Source organism: Branchiostoma lanceolatum, chromosome 16 (assembly GCF_035083965.1).
Source record: "Branchiostoma lanceolatum isolate klBraLanc5 chromosome 16, klBraLanc5.hap2, whole genome shotgun sequence".
Taxonomy (NCBI): domain Eukaryota; kingdom Metazoa; phylum Chordata; class Leptocardii; order Amphioxiformes; family Branchiostomatidae; genus Branchiostoma; species Branchiostoma lanceolatum.
Window position 1 is genome coordinate 13,996,612 of NC_089737.1, and position 19,174 is coordinate 14,015,785.

The 19,174-nt window shown below is 40.3% G+C and overlaps 1 protein-coding gene across 1 annotated transcript; it reads left to right on the plus strand.

Moving 5' to 3' along the window:
* Nucleotides 1-1,318: 1,318 nt before the first annotated feature.
* Nucleotides 1,319-15,366, plus strand: LOC136421704 (uncharacterized protein C11orf24-like). Its single transcript, XM_066409187.1, has 4 exons — nt 1,319-1,585; nt 10,395-10,615; nt 11,185-11,352; nt 12,096-15,366. The coding sequence occupies exons 2-4, from the start codon at nt 10,396-10,398 to the stop codon at nt 13,160-13,162; spliced, it is 1,455 nt and encodes a 484-aa protein (XP_066265284.1). The 5' UTR covers nt 1,319-1,585; nt 10,395; the 3' UTR covers nt 13,163-15,366.
* Nucleotides 15,367-19,174: the final 3,808 nt, after the last annotated feature.

The window sequence follows — 19,174 nt, forward strand, 5'->3', positions numbered from 1 at the left end:
GTCGGTTTCGCCGGACGAAGCGAAGACTTTTAACGCTGTCTTCAATCCGTAGAAAGAAACACGACTGTGTATGCTCTTCAGTTTGGTCAAGGCGTTGTAGTCTCTTCAGTCTGTACAAAAGAACACGCGGTGTCCGTGCTCTGTCATATGTTTTGCAGCCCGCACACGCACCTGTTGCTGAGCGATTGCGCTCGCCTGGGTCGATGGTCTGTCGGTTTCGCCGGACGAAAACTTTCGGCACTGTCTTCAAATCGTACAGAGAAACCTGTTTTTCAGTTTATGTTCTTCAGTTTGCTCAAGACGTTGTTGTCTTAAGCTAGTCCGTACAGAAGAACACGCGTGTCCGTGCGTCCGATGAGACGATACTGTCTTCAGTCCGTAATGAAAAACAGCGCGTCGTTGGGTAAGTGACATACGCGGCTCTGTCACATGTTTTGACAGTTGTTAAGACGACGTTCGCAAAATAGATCGAAAATTTGCAGGTGTGTACAATGGGGTATGAAAGATGTTGTCGCAGATTTTCCAACAGAATGGATAAACGCTAAAGACATCATAAAATATGAATATGTCTCTGTCAAGTTTCTCAGTTTTATCGCTTTTCTGCGTGCTTTACATGCATGTACGCCACACGCCTTTCTCTTCTACTGTTAAAATTTCATTCATTCCAATATAATAAAAACGAAATCCTTAAAGAATGCAGTTGTGGCTATCTTGTGGTATTTTACTGAAGCTGAGTCAGAAAAGTATTCCTGAAGAATGCTTTTTTAGAGACTTTCCACAGAAAAAAATGGATTGACGAATAAAATGACTTCGTTCAACAATCTCCCTGTTTCTATGTACATGTACATGTATAGCCTGAATTTAATCAAGTCTCCTGTAGGAAAACGCATAAAAACGTCCAGGACAAGCCGGAGCTTAACATTCTAACATCTGCTCGGAGAGTAATATAAAGTCGCTCAGTTCAAACAATTCTAACTACTTGTAGGAAACTGATATTCTTCGATGATACTGTATTGGTAGCCGTGGCGACTAACGAGGGGAGTTTTTTCTTGATTATTATTATAGTTGATATTACATAGTATATGTAATATCAAGAAAAAACTCCCTTCGTTAGTCGCCACGACTACTGTATTGGCAACGAATGAGCCGAGGAGTTATTTTCCTTCAGTAATCTCCAAGCAGTATTGGGCGGAGCATGATCGTGACTTCTCCAAATATCCTTCTTTCACCCCAACATCTGCTTGGAGCAACACCAGCAAATCCTGCAAACACGCAACCCGGATATGCGTGACGTCACTCTAGAGTAAACACAAAGCGACTTAATTCCAAGCCCGCATGCAGCGTCAAAGTCAGCTTCAAGGGCTCTATACTAGGCATTTGCTCCATATTCAGTCTTTCTGAACTTTCATTGGCGAGAGAAATCAACATTTGTTATCAAAAGAAGGCAACAAGTTGTCGCAGAGTCAACTCGAATCTACAAGTCGTCAATATGCTGCTAACTTTCTAGTCCCAAGAAAGATGGCGGAAGTGCGGTAACACCAAGAACGTCGCCCAAAATCTGGACTTATTTCCTCAAAATCTAAAGGTAAGAGCCATCTTCAACCCATTTTACATATACTCGACGACATATCAATGTCTACTTTTCTTAGGAAGTTCGGTTCGAGGCCCGTATGGCCATGGTATCAACCGTAAGATTAGTTTCAAGTCCCGTTATACAGTAAAACTAAAAGGGCGTTCGGCGTTCTGTAGACGTGGCCTTGGACAGAAATAAAGTAGAGTAGAGTTTCTTCGGCCAGGTAGGAATCGGCTGGTTCCATTTTAGGCCGCTCTTCACTTTTATGTCACAGTCATCTCCAGTTTGTGGGGGTTGTCTAGAGCTCGGAAGTCAAAGTACACCTTGTGTTTCCGCATGAACCTGTCCAGCCTCTCCTTGAAACAGTTTATGCTGGGAGAAACCACTACTGTCTCGGGTAGGCTATTCCACCAGGGGATCACCCGGACGCTGAAGAAGTGTGCTCTTCTGTTGGATTTAGATGTTTTCCTCTTTATACGTAAGCTGTGTCCTCTAGTTCTAGTTTCCTCGATCAAGTCGAAAGGGCTTTCCAAGTCATACACTCCATGGATGAACTTGTATGTGTTGATCAGGTCTCCCCTAATACGTCTGTAGACTAGAGTTGGTAAGTCCAACACTCTAAGTCTCTCCTCATACGTCATATTCCTGAGGCCAGGGACACGTTTTGTTGCCCTCTTTTGAACCTGTTCGAGCTCAAAAGCTAGTTTCCACGAGTATGGTGACCACACTGGTGCCCCGTATTCCAAGTGTGGGCGGATTAGAGATTTGTACAAGAGTAAGAATACTTTTTTGTCAACAAATTCAAAGGTTCTCCACATAAGTCCTGCAACTTGATTGGCTTTGTTGGTTATTGCAGCTACGTGATTACTGAAGTTCAGGTCCTTATCTACCATAATACCCAGGTCTTTCTCTAACTGTGTGAAGTTCAAAGATGTACTTGCTTCTTTGTCCGTCATAGTGTATACAAAGTCAGGGTGACCTTTTCCCAACCTAATGACAGTACATTTCATAGGGTGAAAGTTCAGCTGCCAATCTTCTGCCCAGCTTTGTAGTTGATGTAGATCTTTCTGTATGACGGCACAGTCGTTAACCTTTGCTACAGGACGGTAAATTTTCGTATCGTCCGCGAAAAGCTTTAGGTCACTTTGCACAGTCTCAGGTAGATCGTTAACAAACAAGGAGAACAGCACCGGACCCAGCACACTTCCCTGAGGCACGCCACTAGTTACTGCTGCCCAGTCCGATCTTATGCCGTTTACCCGTACCCTCTGTCTTCTCCCTTGTAGGAAGGATTTAATCCACTTCAGAATGTTGCCCGTTATTCCATAACTTTGTACTTTTGCTAGTAATCTCTGGATTGGCACCGAATCGAAGGCCTTACGAAAGTCTAAGTAGACAGCGTCTACTGGCAGGCCTTTGTCTAGCCACTCTGTCCATTTATCCATACATTCCAGCATTTGGGTGGTTGTTGACCTACCAGGTATAAATCCGTGTTGGTGTGTCGTGAAGAGATTATTATGTCGCATATGTTTTACTATGGCATCCCGAACAATACTCTCTAGTACCTTACACACCACTGATGTCAAACTGACGGGGCGGTAATTTCCTGGGGTATTCCTAGATCCTTTTTTGTGCAGCGGTGTGACGTCGGCAATTTTCCAGTCGTTGGGGATTTTGCCTTCGTTTATGGAATTAGAGTACATTATTTGAAGAGGAGTTGCCAACGTCTCTGCAAGCTCATATAAAAGCCTAGGATGCATATTGTCAGGACCCATTGCTTTGTTAGGGTTGATGTTCTTCAGCCTTTGCTTCACTTCTTCAAGACTAATTTCGACATCTGTTAATTCTTCATCATAATACCTGGCCGTTGGTTTCGGCATGTGTGCTGTGTTTTCGCTTGTAAAACTTGTGACAAAGAATTCATTAAGAACTTTGGCTTTCTCTCGGTCAGTTCTCGCCACTGTTGTTCCTTCCTTCAAGTCAGGGATACCTGAGCGAGTTTTTGATTTGGCGTTTACGTATTTCCAGAAAAGTTTTGCATTAGTTTTGATATTTTTGGCCATCTGTTTCTCGTACTTCTTCACTGCCTTTCTTGCGGCCCATCTAGCCTGATTTCGTGCTTTTGCGTATTTTCTGTAGTCTTCTTGTTTCCTTGTCTCACAGTATTTTTTCCAGTGTTTTTGCTTGTTGTTCAGTTTTGTGTTAACAGCTTTGTTCCGCCATGAGAGCTTTCTTCTTTTGTTTGTCGGCTTCGCTTTTGGTATATTTCTTTCGGCACTCTGTGTAACTAAGTTGGAGAAAACTTCCCAGGTGTTCTCAATGTTCAGATCTTTAAGTGTGTCATGCCAGTCTATTGTAAGATCTTCCTCCATTTGTTTGTAATCACCTTTGTTGTATCTCCGTGACTCTGTCTTTGCTTGTCTTGTCTGAGCATAACAGTTGAAGTTACATCTTAGTACCACATGGTCACTTTTACCAATTGGAGGCTCCATTGTCAATTCACTTATCATACCATGCTCATTTGTAAAAACAAGGTCCAATACATTGCACTCTTGGTTAGTCTGAAATCTAGTAGCACTGTTGACATGTTGGTACAGGTACCCATCCCGAGTAGCTTCAAGAAATTTGTGTGCTTCGTTAGTCTTGGAGCTGGTAGTTCCTCCCCCGTCTTTCCATGATATCTCAGGAAAGTTGAAATCCCCCACCATCAAAAGATGTGAGTAACCCAGGGAACATATCTTACGAATCGCATCGTTGACATTTTCATTGTTTTCACTGGAGGAGTTTGGGCTCCTATAAACTCCAACCACCACAAGCTTGTCGTTGTTTTTCAAATAAAGTTAAGATATCTGCGCTCAGGTTTCATTCGTAAACATAAGTCTTGCTTTTACACAATTATAACATCGTTGCCGATCGTTTAAGATGCTGTGACATCGTTGACATGCTGTAAGTCTGGCCTGTGCCCTGTAAATGCGTCAGAATGTGGAGTGGTGACCATATCTTTACGATGTTTACACAAGGCTGGCCCGGGTGGCAAATGCAGTGATTTGTTTGTCTATATTTGTTTTACATGCGAGTTAGAGAAATATAGTCGCTATATTTTGTTTTCCTGTGTGTAAATTACCTTTTTATACTATCCCCACAGTACTTATGTTTCAAATACCTCCTTAATTATTTCCTTGCTGTACATAGTCTGTAGCTCTTTGTGATTTTCAGGATAATTTTTATTTTAGAAAAAAAAGTTAAGCATCATGTTAATCATAATCAGGAAGTAGTGGACAGTGCATGATAGGTTGTGTTGGTATCATCTTTCATGTTATGTGCAAGCTCTCATGTTTTTCATCAAAATTTGTCCTTCTACTAGCTTAAAAAGGAGTAACAGCTGTTGTCAACAAGTCTATAATTAGCAAAACAATAACCGTGTCAAAGGTCTTTGTAATGGATTTGCAAACCCCATAATCTGAACACCCCAACATTTAACTTTCATCAACAAATTACTCATATTAACAGTACATAGATCATCTTTCAGCCTTCTTTGTGTTAGCATAGCCATCGGGGTGGCAAAAGTATGCCCAAGAAGTTGAAAAAACTTATTTATAGATAGTATATCAGCATCCATGAAGGTAAAATGGTGAGTTTTCTTTATTGAAATTTGCATCCTGTTGCATTTGTCAAAAAGGGAAAATCATAGACAAAGCTTGACAAGTATTACAGATAGGATGTTTTGTGAGGTAATTTACCATGTACACCATGGAGATGAGGCCATATTGGCTTATGTCTTGAAGACACAAAGGAAGCTTCATGTGTTTCCTAGGCAACTCAAGTATATGACACACTGTATATTTGATCAAGGGTGCAAAGGTACATACTCCTTTTATAAGTCTTCGGACTTTGGAGCACAGATCTCACAATGTGCGTGGGTAGTTTCTGACAGTCTAGTCTAGTTTAGGGACATTCAAATTTACCAGTCACACTTTATTCTGAAATCTGCATTTTATGCCACAGCTCCCATGTATGTAATGTACATGTATATGATATTGACATACTGACACCTTCATTGCAGGATACACTCCCTCTGGATACACATCTAGGCAACAAAACAAATGATATATTTGTCAACTGCATACAAAACACTTACTAGTAGTGGGCTCTAGGATAAAAAACCTACTGTAACTGGCATATTTTTTGATCCCAACCAAAAAATCACTGATGATGTGATACTCTGGCTTTTTTTAATGAGACGGGATTCTTACATGATATTGTACAGTGTATTGGAAACATAATTTTGATTCACATGTACATTGTAAAGAAAACACTGCATTTTTACGTTATTCACTCTCATTGCAAATTTGGTGGCTTCAAAGAAAACACAGTACAGCAAGCTTGATTGTGTTTTTGTTGCTCACTTGAGTACCATTCCATATGCCAAGAGACATTATAAATTATCCATACAGTACAGGATATGCCTTTGGTGTTGACTTACAGAAAAAGAAAAGCTGTAAGACTGTGTACTGTGTAGTACATAGGTACTATTCTGTATGTAAATAGATGTTATAAATTATCCGTTCAGTACAGGATATGCCTTTGGTGTTGACCTATACTGCAAGAATAGCTGTGTTCGGGTGACTGCATTTCTTTGGACAAGCTGCACTTTCTGTGGGAGCACTTACAGCCAGCTGGTGCTGCCTAATTTACATATCAAAAGAATGATTGACATCATGTAAAAAAGTATAGAGCGATGAATTTATAATCCAGAGGTCTCTCATGTAGAAGCAGAGATGGTTGAAAATATGAACGTAACCTACGTTAGTTTTCTTTAAAGGGATGTATGTAATATATCTATAGCGTATTAGTATAAAGCTAAGAATACATGAACCAATAGTCTAAGGTAGAACTACTAGAAGCAAGAAGGTTTGAAAATAGGGAGAAGTTACAGTAGTTTTCCGAAATATGTATATACAATGTAGTGTTATTGTGTTATACTTATATATGTATACATGTAAGGCTCAGTTGCGATTGAAGATCTAGAGGAAAGGAAGTTTTCTGCGGGCAGGCCAGTTTTGAGTGCAAACAGACACAACCATGCTCTAGATCCCATAAGCCTAACTCTCAATGCACAGCCACTTACTGCTACCAAAAACTGGTCCCAAAAACCCTAACCAAACAAATTTAATATCATCTAAATTCTTAGTTCATGTATGTATGTTTTCATGTGTCAAGCCTAGTTACTGGTTTTATGATATGCTACAACCTCACAGTCACTTCAGTGTTCTCACCAGGATTTTTTCACAGGGTAGGGGCATCCTTGCAACGGCAAAGCCGTATGACGAGTGCTACAGGTGTGAGGATGAGGGCTGCAGGCTGAAATATTCTACGGGGGGGTTGGGGCATCCTACCCCTGGATATTTTGAACTTTAAAACTCTCAAAGACACTATTTCCTGCATTCTGAGGGCTAAAGTTTGTAAAGCCAAAGATTTATACTATTGCATCAAAACAACAGAAAATTCCCCCCTACGCTGGTTGAAACACAGAATAGGGGCCAAAATGACAGCATAGGGGATCCAAATCACAGCATAAGGGCCCCCAACGCTCAAATGCCCTGGCGAGAACCCTGCACTTGATCTTGTTGACTTTGGCTTTCTGCTGTTTCCTATTTCTGGTCTGTTCTGCCATTAACTTTCAAATGCTAACTATTCACAGTGCATTAGAACACTCCGAACCCTCTCAGTTAGGACACGTTTTGCCACTTCCATCGAAGCAAATCACCCTTTCTTCTTCCAGTTCGATGCTGAAAGCTTCTTTCCAAGAACTATAATCGTCCTCAGGTGATTACTTCCCTGATGGGTACAACCTTAAATTTTTGAGTCAAAGGTGAACAAACATTTGTCATCACGGTCCAGTCCAGTAACCCAAAACATTTGAGTGGCGCCCTTATGAGCCTTGTTTTGTGGTGAATTTGAAGTACAGTAAGTAGATAAAAAAAGAAACCTTGCGGCGGGTTTTGCCTTCAGTAAGTTTGTATATTAGAAACATACAGTATAACTAAGTACTAAATGTATGAGGAATTCCCTTATACATTAGATACTTTGGCCATCTACCCAGTATATACTGTAAATCTTAAAACTTTTGCAGTGTTTTTTTTTTTACGATGACCTCTTCACCACAAATTCATGACACTGTGACTACATTGTATGTCTCCCTTGTATGGCTACTGCACTACAGAGCTGTTTCAACTCCTTTTTACCCCTACCACAAAGTGACATCACCTCGAATGTAAATGAATTTACAGTGATAATGGATTTAGTTTAATTTGACAACAAATACTGCTGATATCAACATTTGCTGCACAAGAGCATTTTGCAAACTCGAGACTGTGGAATAACTATTAGTTCTGCCATGTAGGAAATGTGTCATGCCATGCACGAGTTATGACTCTGACTGCAAGGGACTCATGTAAACAAACAGTAGCATGTACCCTCAACATGACAATCCTTATACGGAAGGGCAAGAGTCATAACAAAGGAAATGTCAATATGAAATTCTGGATAAGTTTATGATAAGCATGAATTGAAAATATAACACGTATTGCACGTTTAGGTACAGGTTGACACATACATTTAGGCCCTGTTAACCACACTTGAGTGGTATGCACAAATAGCAAAGTGTTAGCTCAGACACACCTAATTGCCCTGTGAAAGGGCTTTTGTATGTCTCTACAAAGCACAAGTATGCATTAGTCTACCATAATTGTAGGAACGTATACATAGTTTGTACTAAAGGTGAGTTCAGATTTTGTTGTGGGTATACATCACAAAGGACATGTTACATGATTGTAGTTGTTTATATGGAATTTCTTTTGGTATACCTATACGTACCACATGTATAAGTGAATGTTATTAACGTTTTGTTAACATTACAAACATGAAAGAGGGAAGTAGTAGTTCAGAAAGTGCAGACCAAACAAATGTGTGTTCTCATTTTGACAAAAGAAAATAAATAAAGCAAAACTGTTTCCATTTTTTTTAAAAGGGAACAGTAGCTAAAAGAAGAATTTTTTATGACAACCCCTTGAGAATGTTAATGATGCATATGCACTTTCCTGCACTCTAAATTGGAGCTGTGCACCTAATTTAACTTTTAAGTGTCAGAACAAAAGTAACGTAACCTTTGTTAATACTTGTTCAAACGTTTGGAGTGAGCTAACTAAAATTTCAGATTCGAGCTGTGAAGAGAGGCAGCAAGTTTTGTAATGACACGCTGACATTCTACTTTATTATATGTTCTGAATGTTTACTTGTTTAGATTAGGTAAAATGATACACCTGTTCCCAAAGATGAATTTTGAATTTGAGCCTTACTGTACTACCAGAAGAAGTACAGTCAAACCTGCCCAAGGCGACCACCCGGCGGACCGAGTGAAATTGGTCGCGATGGACAGGTGGTCGCCATGAAGAGGATTCCACGCACATGTTTCCAGGGCGACGTTTTCAAATACAGTACGTAAATGGATGGAAAATTATGTGAATTAAGACAGCATGACCCCCACCAGGTTCAATTCTCATTGACAGATCCTACAAAAATTACATTTTCCGTTATCGTTGTCATAATTGTATACCGCTACATCGTGTACAAATTTTCGTCATAATTTTGCGTACAAAACAATGGTTGCCACGATGATCTCGCAGCGCCTTCCCGCATTCACACGTTACATTAATATTACACACACACACGCACACATCATCGAAGTTTTAAGGCCTAAGACAAATCCCTAGAAAACACCTGCTGGTCCCAGCCTTTTTTGGGGCGCCGACCGCTGGATAAAAGGGTCAAAAAGTTTTCGATCTGACAACGAAAGATGAAACGGAACGGTGTGATTTCGTCGCGCCGCGCCGCCAAGCTCTGTGCGACCGCATCAAAAGGTAAGTCAGTGCAGCAGAACGCACTGCGTCCAATAAAGGTTTGTGAGATTCATGGAAATAAAAAGAAGATAAAAATATTAATTTTCATCAATGACTAGAGTATTCGTAAATGTTAATACACAAAAGCATCGTGTTTAGAAAGGTCAGTGGTACGCCAAATCCGTGGTACGCCAAATCCGGGCCACGCCAAATCCAAGATGGCGTCGGGACCAAGGAACAACATTTCTCGCCCGATGTTTTGCCCGCCGCGAAGTCATTTTTCGGCGGAATATAGTAAGATACAGACACATTTTTGAAAATTGAGTTTAAACCGAACTGAGTTTTTCGGTAAACTATAAGATAACGATAGGCACAACAACATCACAAACATTTGTCTTAACAATTTGTTTATGAAGGGGGAGCGTTTTATTAAAACACTTCATGGAGGAATCGATGCTATAACATTGCTATTCCATATATTTTGTCCTTATTTTTGTCCTTCAAAGTCTTGAAAACATTTCCGTGAAATCCGACAACAAAATGATCCGATGTCACCACACGCTTGAAAATTATGCGACCGCCATGAGCAGGGATTATGCTCTGTGCGGTCCCAATTCGTGGTGGTCGCGGTCGCGTTGGACGGGTGGTCGCCTTGGGCAGGCAGCTTAATGCTTGTGCCTATGGGGAAAATTTTCGGGACCGAGAAAAAGCGGTCGCCATGGCCAGGTGGTCGCGTTGAAAAGGTGGTTTGGCCTAGGCAGGTTTGGCTGTAAATTTTGTAATTAGGTTTTACTGACCTGCTACTTTATGTTGTACATCAATATGTTTTTTTGTGTACCTGCAAGATGTTTAGTTTTGATGCATCAATGCACCTATTCAAAAAAATGCCCAAGTGTAATACCATATTTTTGTGTCCCCCCCAGAATGGATCCCAAACCACCAGGATTGCTGCTGTTACTGCTGACCATCGGTGCAGCTTCTGCAGCTGAGCTGGTGCAGTATGGACAGTGTTCCCTCAACTTCACGGACGGCAAGATCATCAACTTGAGAAAGTCCAAGGAGTTGGGCGGGGCCGTTTTCCTGAGCTCCTTCTCATCTGACAGTCTTGAGGATTGTTCTCACAGCTGCTGTAACGACACTGCAGGTGAGACAAGCACACCTGTGATGAAATGGTCATATTTTATTTGATATATTCAACATAGACATACATGAATCAGTTTTCGTAGGTATTTGCTGTCTCATAACTTATTGTCAGTATTCTACAGGCAGAGGATTCATCATAAGTCCTATACCAACATAAAACCTTAGTGTTGCTACCATACAGTAATCACTTCTTTCCTACAATCTTAAGATCCTAAGTTACTTAGGATCTTAAGATTGTAGATAAGATAAGTTACTTAGGATCTTAAGATTGTAGGAAAGAATTAAATACTTTATCTATAAATGGCAGCTCATATGCATCCCTCACGCTGTGAAGATATACTCTCATATCAACCAGTGGAGACATATTCGTACAGTAATATTAGTAATAATCTAATACTGGATATCCGATACTACTACTATTATATTCTGGTTAGCTCCCCTCACAGACCTGTTTTATTGGGCAGTACATTCAGTGTTGGAATTAAAAGGTGTAAAGTAACTACAGACAACGTAACAGTAAATTCTGATAAAGTCTTCAAACAGTTTACAACATTCATGTGTCTTTTCCAGGCCAGTGCTCTGTAGCTGTTTACCACAATGACAAGAACATGGACAACTGTTACCACATCAACTGTCCCGACCCCCAGACCTGCGTGTACCAGGACCTAGCAGGCTACACGCTGGCCATCATCAGCAGGGGGATACCACAGGCAGAGGCACTCGGGGGGACTGCCACAGGTTTGTTACCTTCGTCAAGAAGGTTATGTTTTGGGGGCTGTGTGTCTGTTTGTTTGTTTAATTTGTGTGTGAACAGCATATCTTGAGAAGTCGTGAATGGATTTTTATGATATTTGGTATGTTGGTAGGGGTAAGCAAAAGAAAGAAATGATCAGAGCCCCCTAGCAGCTTTCTACAGTAATGCAGCAGAACTTTTTGTATCTCATGAAATGGACATGCTACGGTTGTGATTTTGGGTGGTAGATAACTCTTATTTGTTTATTGTTAGCAAAACATCAACAAGTATAATGATGGCTTATAACAAACATGATCAACTTGACAAAATATGCTAGTGAACATTGTATGATTTAAAAATTGATACATAGTGTAAAAAAAGATTTTAAACAAGTTGATGGAAAGATATGCCAAGGTAACGAAGAACATAAGTCAACTTGTTTTTCCAGAAAGAGAAAGCCATCACCGTTTTACAAACTCTGAGACTCTGTCCATGGGTATTCCTGTTCTGTTACTCTGTTTGAATTAGCAAAGAGAGGAATCAAAGAAAGACAGTAGCATTAAACAACTTCAAGCTATGAGAGGAATGTGCATAGATGAACTCATCATTCATGCCTTAGAATTTCTAAGACATGAAGCTATTTTATTCATAACATTTAGCTGTATATTCAGAAAAGTACAATGTACACTGTAACAGCATGTTCAATAATAACTCACAATATTTCCCCACTTCTTTCACCACCTTACAGAAAAACCTGCTGTGACCACTAAAACAGCCAGTACCAAGTCCCCAGAGGTAAATGCTATTCCACACGAGAGGATGTTCTCCGAGAAGCAGGAAGAAACCACTACAACAAAACTAACCACTGAACAGCCTAGTACTGCTGCACATAAAGAAACAACAGCTACAGAACAACCTGGCACACATGGAAAGATATCAGCCACTGAACAATCCAACCCTGGCTCAGAGCAACACACGACGGAACAACCTGTTCCCGGTACACAACGGCAAACCGATAAACCTAACCCAGCTGCACAACAACAACAGCAGACATCAACTAAACTGACCACCATCACTAGAACCACCACCACACCCAAACCACTGGCAACTCACACCTTCACGCAGAAGCAAACCACCAAGACCACCACTACCACCGTTGCTGGAAAGACTGCAAGCAAAGTCGACGAGATCGTACCAACTACTCAAGCAAGCAAAACGTCAGAAGTAGCCGCACAGGAAGTCAAGCCAACTACAGTTGCTCCTACGCAAAAGCCAACAACCAAGGTCCAAACCGTACCACCTACGAATCCACCTCCAACAGAGAAGCCTTCTCCTAGCCCTGTGCCCAGTACTAAACCAAGCGCCACTACGTCCAGGAAAACGCAAGCTGTTACTGTCAAGACCAACCCATCTCCTGAAGCAACTTCAGCTCAAACTAAACCAAGCAGCACTGGTAAGAGCCCTGATGTTACAGCAGCTGATACACAGCCTCATACAACCCCTACATCTAAACCTACAATAGCTACAACTAAACAGTTGATGCCTGGAAACGCATCTAAAGATGATCAAGCAACAACACAAGCTAGCCTGGTTCCGCAGGGCTCTTTAGGCCCTCAAGTCGCCCACAGAAATGAGTCAATGTCAGCAGCCGACAAGTTGGGAAAGTCGTCTTACGGCTCTCTCATTGTGGCCATGTGTTTCGGACTACTGTTTCTGTTTGCGGTGGTTGTTGTCGTCGGAAAGAGATGGTACGAGAGCTGGCAGAGACGACATTACTCAAAAATTGACTATTTAATCAACGGCATGTACAACTAAACTTTAGGACTGATTCTTTAGCAAACTTCTCTCTGAAGTAAAGAACTGTAATTGAATTTCCATGACGAAAATTTGACTTACCCAAATTTTTTACTTTCCGACTCCAGTCTTTTCAAGTAAGTGAAGGATTGCTCATTTCTTCACTAAAACTAGAGTTAGAAACTTACTGATAGACATTTCAAAATTTTGGTAAATCAAATTTTTGGCAAGTTTGGTTCAGAATGATTTGTAGCAACACAGATGAACTGTCAATCCAAGACTTCTCCCTGTTTTACTTAGTGTTTGGTCCATGTATTTTGCACAATTTGTAGTAAGATTTGTACATGTTTTCTGCTTCAAAAGATGTAGATGTTTTTATGCAAGTTGCAAGTCTCTTTAAGTAATACATTGTAATAATCAGAAGTGTGTATATGATATCAAAGATGACAATATTTGACACATGAATAATGTGCCTTGATAATACAATATATATTTATGAAATATACTCATGACAATTGGATTTGCCTGATAAGAATGCAGAATATACTTATAAAGAAGTGACTTAAACCACATGCCCATGACAAAATACTTAATCAACTATTGCTTACGATTCAGCTGTAAATTTTTACTTAACATTTTTGTTTTGTGTCAGCCTTTTAAACAATTTGAATAACGTTGAGTGCCAAGACTATAGAATAATGCAAATAGATTCCATTTCCTGTTTCACTTTGGATGAATTTTCTAAGTACCAATTTCAAAAGAAAAAAGCTAAAGTACTTAACCTGTAGCATTCTAGAAGTGCTTTGTAGTGCCAAATTTGTACTGGCAATCAAAGAACTTGGATCCCTAATGTTAAAGTACAAATTGATTGATACAAATGTACCTGTGAGTGCCTTACCATTGACACAGCACATAGGAAATATTTTTTAGTCTGTGTAATGCAAACTTCACTGTGTGTGGCTATAACGGCCCCTCCCTGCAGAGTTTGTACACGTCTTGAGCAGGCTGCTATAAGCACGATTTGATATGGCCATTGTATTTTCCATCTGTGTGTATTCTAAATGAAAATTTTGGAAAGAATTGCACAAATCAGTAAGCAAATGTCTCCAATAGGACAGACATTACAGCAAAAGGAAATGTCTTCCATTGCACTGTGTTACTAGTTTGACTGAAAGAGAAGTTTTGACTTTGAGTAGAAAAAGTACACATTATTCTTTAGTCAGAGTTTGTAAAAATTGAATGCAAAGAAGTCACGACATGGAAGCTTTGGTGGATAACCAAAGGTTGACACCGATGTTGTAAATGTAAAAGTGATTTTTTCATGTTTTTTAAGACATGGTTATATCATCTTGAAAATAAGAAAGAAATGTAGATATTTTGATGCCAAGACAAAGTTTGTTAAATTTTTACTACTTGTAAAGAAATACTTGATATATATATTTCCCAATCTGCCCATGTACTACACAATTCATGTAGTTTTGTAACCATGCCAATAGTGCCTTACTACAAATGTTGCCTGGTCCAAACTGGTAAATTAAAATCTCCGTCTCATTCAAGTTTTACTGTAACCTACTATAGTCTCCACCCAGCCTTCCTACAGGGGTATGGATAGTAGAATTCGACAAAAATAGGTTGAATAGTTGCCTAGAAGAGTCAGTCCACAATAAGGGTAACTGCATGTGCAAGTGAAACTCTATGGTGGTCAACCTCCCCTGGCAAATATTCTCCCTATAGCCAGTGTAGTTTAAGTCTGGTAGAGACTAAACCTACCATACAATGTTGTCAAACTTCACGGAATTGGATTTTTTGGTTTCAAGCACTCCAAGTTTTGTGCAGCAACCTAATCAAAGTTTTGCTTACATGAATGTACTATAATACTGTTACTACAATGTGTGTAAATGTTTACACATTCAAATTTGTAGTATTGTCTGTACTACCATCATTTCAGCATTTGTCACTGATTTTTATGTTATGTTGCAATGTATTTTATGTAAATCATCCCAAGATTTTGTAAAGCAAGATACTGAATTACTTATATGTACTTACAGATGTATACTGTTAATGTGTAGAGTTTTTTGAATACGTTATAAATATTGACATGACAAATATCTCTATTTCTTGATGTCACATACAAATATATGTTATAAAGAATGATAACCAGAGTTTGTGCCTGTGTAACAATTCCTAATCAGCAAAAATGCAGTAATAAAGCTGCTTAAAATGTGTTTTGTGTCTATTTTCTCCATGTTGTAGTCATGATTTATTTTTTTGATATAATAAATCATATTCAAGTAACGTTATAAGCTTTACAAAACTTGACAAGGTAATGTGTACAAGAAATTGTACCATAACATTTCTGTTAGCTATTTGCAAACTTTGATGTTTCTACATCTTCATTAAAACATTATGTCTTAAGCCTCGTATGGTAGCCTCTACCAGACTCCATAGGCTGCTGCAAAATGTAGCAATTACAATATGGTGACATGTTAGTAATCCAAGGCTGCTAACACGTAACTGTGGCTGACTACGAGTAATTCATCTGCCATATTGTCTCCCAATTTGGCCAATTGATAATATTTTAACTGCATCCCAAGAAGCCTGATAGAGACGACTAGAATTTGATGATAATGAATTTTAACACGTTTCATCAATATGATACTAGTACTGGACAAATCCCCCTGCTTGAGCAACACGTCCAGGTCTAGTATAAAACTGACTGTAGTCATAAGAACTCAGCTGTTAAGAAATTGCATGACAGTAAACACATTCTATTCTAAAGGTTGGCACACATTTACGGTCAAAGGTCTGGCATTGTTGTTCTAAACCCCGATCGTTTTTTGCCCTGCGGGCCTTCTGAGAAATCAGCCATGAAATTTCGTCCTGTTGGTACAAAACAAGCTTTTCTATTTAATGAAATTCCCCCAATATAGAGTTAACAGCTTAGGTGATGAATTTACAGGACGATTTTTTTGTCTTAACAACTACAGTCACGTTCATTGCCATGCCCAATACACCGTCACATGTCACAGGCTTAGAGTACCTCATTTGCATAAAGAGGAACAAAGTTTACCGTGCAGGGAGGGTGTTTATTGCCTCGGGGGCTAACACTCTCGGTTCATTTTTCACGGAACTTCCTTGTCGGTTGAGTCCACACATTCTTCATTAACAGAGTAGAGCAATCGTTTTGTCGTCCAGGTAGACCTATAAATCGTCAGGTGTATTGTCGAGAACACCATTTGTCCACTAAGACCCCTTAAGGGTCTTGTGAACTACGCGTTTACCTGGGGAGAGTTAAGGTTGGCCGTGATCCTGACACAACATGGGGAAGAAATTGACTCGGTGGGCGTGCGCCGTCCTAGCTGTCAGCGTTTGCGGCCTATTTGAGGTAAGCCGACACCACAACTTGGTCAGGTGTACATACTTGAAATAACGTCGTGTGTTAAAAGACGTATCTTGAGGCGACAGGTTGTGTTAAGTTCACCTGCCGTGTTGCTATGCTCCTTTCTAAAAGGACCCTGAACCTCTTTCATTTTCGCTGCGACGGAGAGTCAACAATACCTCAGCAATAAATGGCGCGGGCTACCAGATTACCTATAAGATACAATTGTTTCAGGAAGGGCTCGGTCACTTTCACCGTACGAAGTGCATTCTTGGGGTGGTCATACATGTGTCGTTCAAGATTTAGCTGTCCTGTTGCGGAAGGCTGTATTAAGTCTTTTTCAGTGGTTGGCTCTTTCACAGTCCGCTTGAAAATCATTCGAGATCAAGATCTCATGACGACCTACGACGAATGTGACCGCGCCGTAAGATATAAAACGACTTCTGTTTCAGGAACAGAAATTATTTTTGAGGACTAGACTCGCATCAGGAAGCGTTCTTTCTATCTACTAATCTCAGCAGTTTTAGGAGCGTGTTTTGTCCGTGTGACGAGAAAAAGGGAAGGAAGGAAAAGATCTGAATCTTGCTATGGGTCACTAATTTCCGTGTGTCGTGTGCTTACTAGCTACTATTCTCAGAGCCAGTTTGTATTTTATGGTGGCAGTCTTTTAGGCATTATGTTCGTCTTTTGTTGTACGGTCGCGCCGTTCGGTGGTAAAATAGTCACAGGAATCGAATTCCATGGCGCATATGGCACGTAAAGCTCGATCGTAAAGCTGGAAAATCTAATTATCTCGATCGATATCTCGGTGTTCAGAAAGCCGACACCCACTTGCGCAGTCTCTAACTCAATCTCTCAATCTTACATGGGATAATTGTAAGGGCAAAGCCATGTTGCATCAGCTAAAGTAAAGTTCACTTGAAGGTAAATTGCTTTTGCGAGTTCCTTAAATGAAGAACTGGATGACGGAAGTTCAAGTTATTTTTCTCCGCCCTGTTTTGACGATCATATTTTCTCACGGTGGAGTCGGGTGGACTGTGAGCTGAGCTCTGTTTACAACACACATAACTGAGGAAAGTACAGTGTCCGTCCAAAGCTCGTCTGAGCGCAGTGCTCATTTGGACTATGCCGGGCACAGTCTAATGCTGAAACACGGCTGAAAGATATGAAATCAGGGACTTCTGCTGCGGTACTACAGAAAGTCACTAGGGGGCCCACAATCGAAGTTGTCGTCTTCATTTTGCGGACACCTATCTATATACTATATACGGATCCATCCACAGCTTCAAGTCGACTTAAGTTGTTCACAAACCCGACCACAAACTACACAGGAAAACAGAACCTTCTTGGCCAAGGTCAATATTCAGGAAACTGTCTGGATAATACTAAGATCACGACATCTTTCCTGTGCCCCGAAATAGCGGCAACGTCATGCAGACACTAGTAATGTAAATGTCGGTGGCTTGTACGGTTGCATGTTCTACAAATTCATGTGCATAAAAAGATTTAATCATTGTGAAAAGACAATCCAATATCGTGCATGTTTTTATGTGATTATTCAGACTTTATCACAATTTCTGAATACGGACAATCGTAAACGATCGCGAATATTGGAGTTTAACGTCCTACGCACTCTGCAAATAGGGATACATGTACATCAACATTCTTACTGATCGCTCTTAATGATTATATCAATAGCTAAGCGCACCCGCTATATCTCCCTACATTTATTGATAACTTTAGTGTGTAACATAAGGAAACGAATCAATGACAAAACACCCGCAGTATCTGCTTGAAGATATTTATAATCGTTAGATAAAACATGCGGCTCTTACATCCTGCTCGTAGCAGTGGGAAGCGTTTCCCGGTACGTTTCCCACTAGAACTAGGATATCCTTACGGCGGAAACACGGAGCTCCGTCCGTCCTACTGACGAGTTCACTTGCCCCTGACGTAATGAGTGGGTAGTAATTTCCCTACAACATAAGACGAGAGTCATGACGCGACCCAAATCGCGAAATCCAATCAGGGCCCCCTTTCCAGGACTGGGATCGCTAAGCGACCGTTGAAGGACCATTGATATAATAACATGGTTCATGGTGCAAGACAACGAAATACACAAAACGTTTAAAAGATCGTTGTTTGCGAAATTTGTTTAGCAAATTGATCGCTCAGCGGTCGCAGCCTCTGTCTGACTGAAGGGGTCTTAAACAATTCTATGTTCAGGACCTTTGCCAAGAAGATTATATTTTCGATGCCGTTTGTTGTTGCGCTTGTGCAAAGCATAACTCGAGAAGTCGTGGATGGATATCATGGTATGGTATTTGCAAAGTGAGAAGCTAGGTGTCTATTGCACTTTAGAAGAACTTATGGTTTTGTATCATTAGCAAATTCAGCAGGGGCGGGTCAACATTGTCTAGTGTGAATGATTCAAAGTCCTAGCCTTAGTTGGACTATATGTCTATAATTATCACCCCACCATGATCACATGTTCATGTTCAATCGACCGTGAGACTGGGAGTGTTCACAAACACGTTCATGATTGGAGAAATGTAATCTCCGAGCAGACGTTGGGATGGATAATCACATAACGTTTTTTGATTGTCCTATGTGTCTTGGGATAGTTACGTGTGAAAATAGTGGATACGAAAAGA

Coding starts and splice junctions, on each gene's coding strand:
- LOC136421704 (XM_066409187.1), top strand. CDS start 10,396: ATGGATCCCAAACCACCAGGATTGCTGCTGTTACTGCTGACCATCGGT. Junction 10,616..11,184: donor CTGCTGTAACGACACTGCAG/GTGAGACAAGCA, acceptor TGTCTTTTCCAG/GCCAGTGCTCTGTAGCTGTT. Junction 11,353..12,095: donor ACTCGGGGGGACTGCCACAG/GTTTGTTACCTT, acceptor ACCACCTTACAG/AAAAACCTGCTGTGACCACT.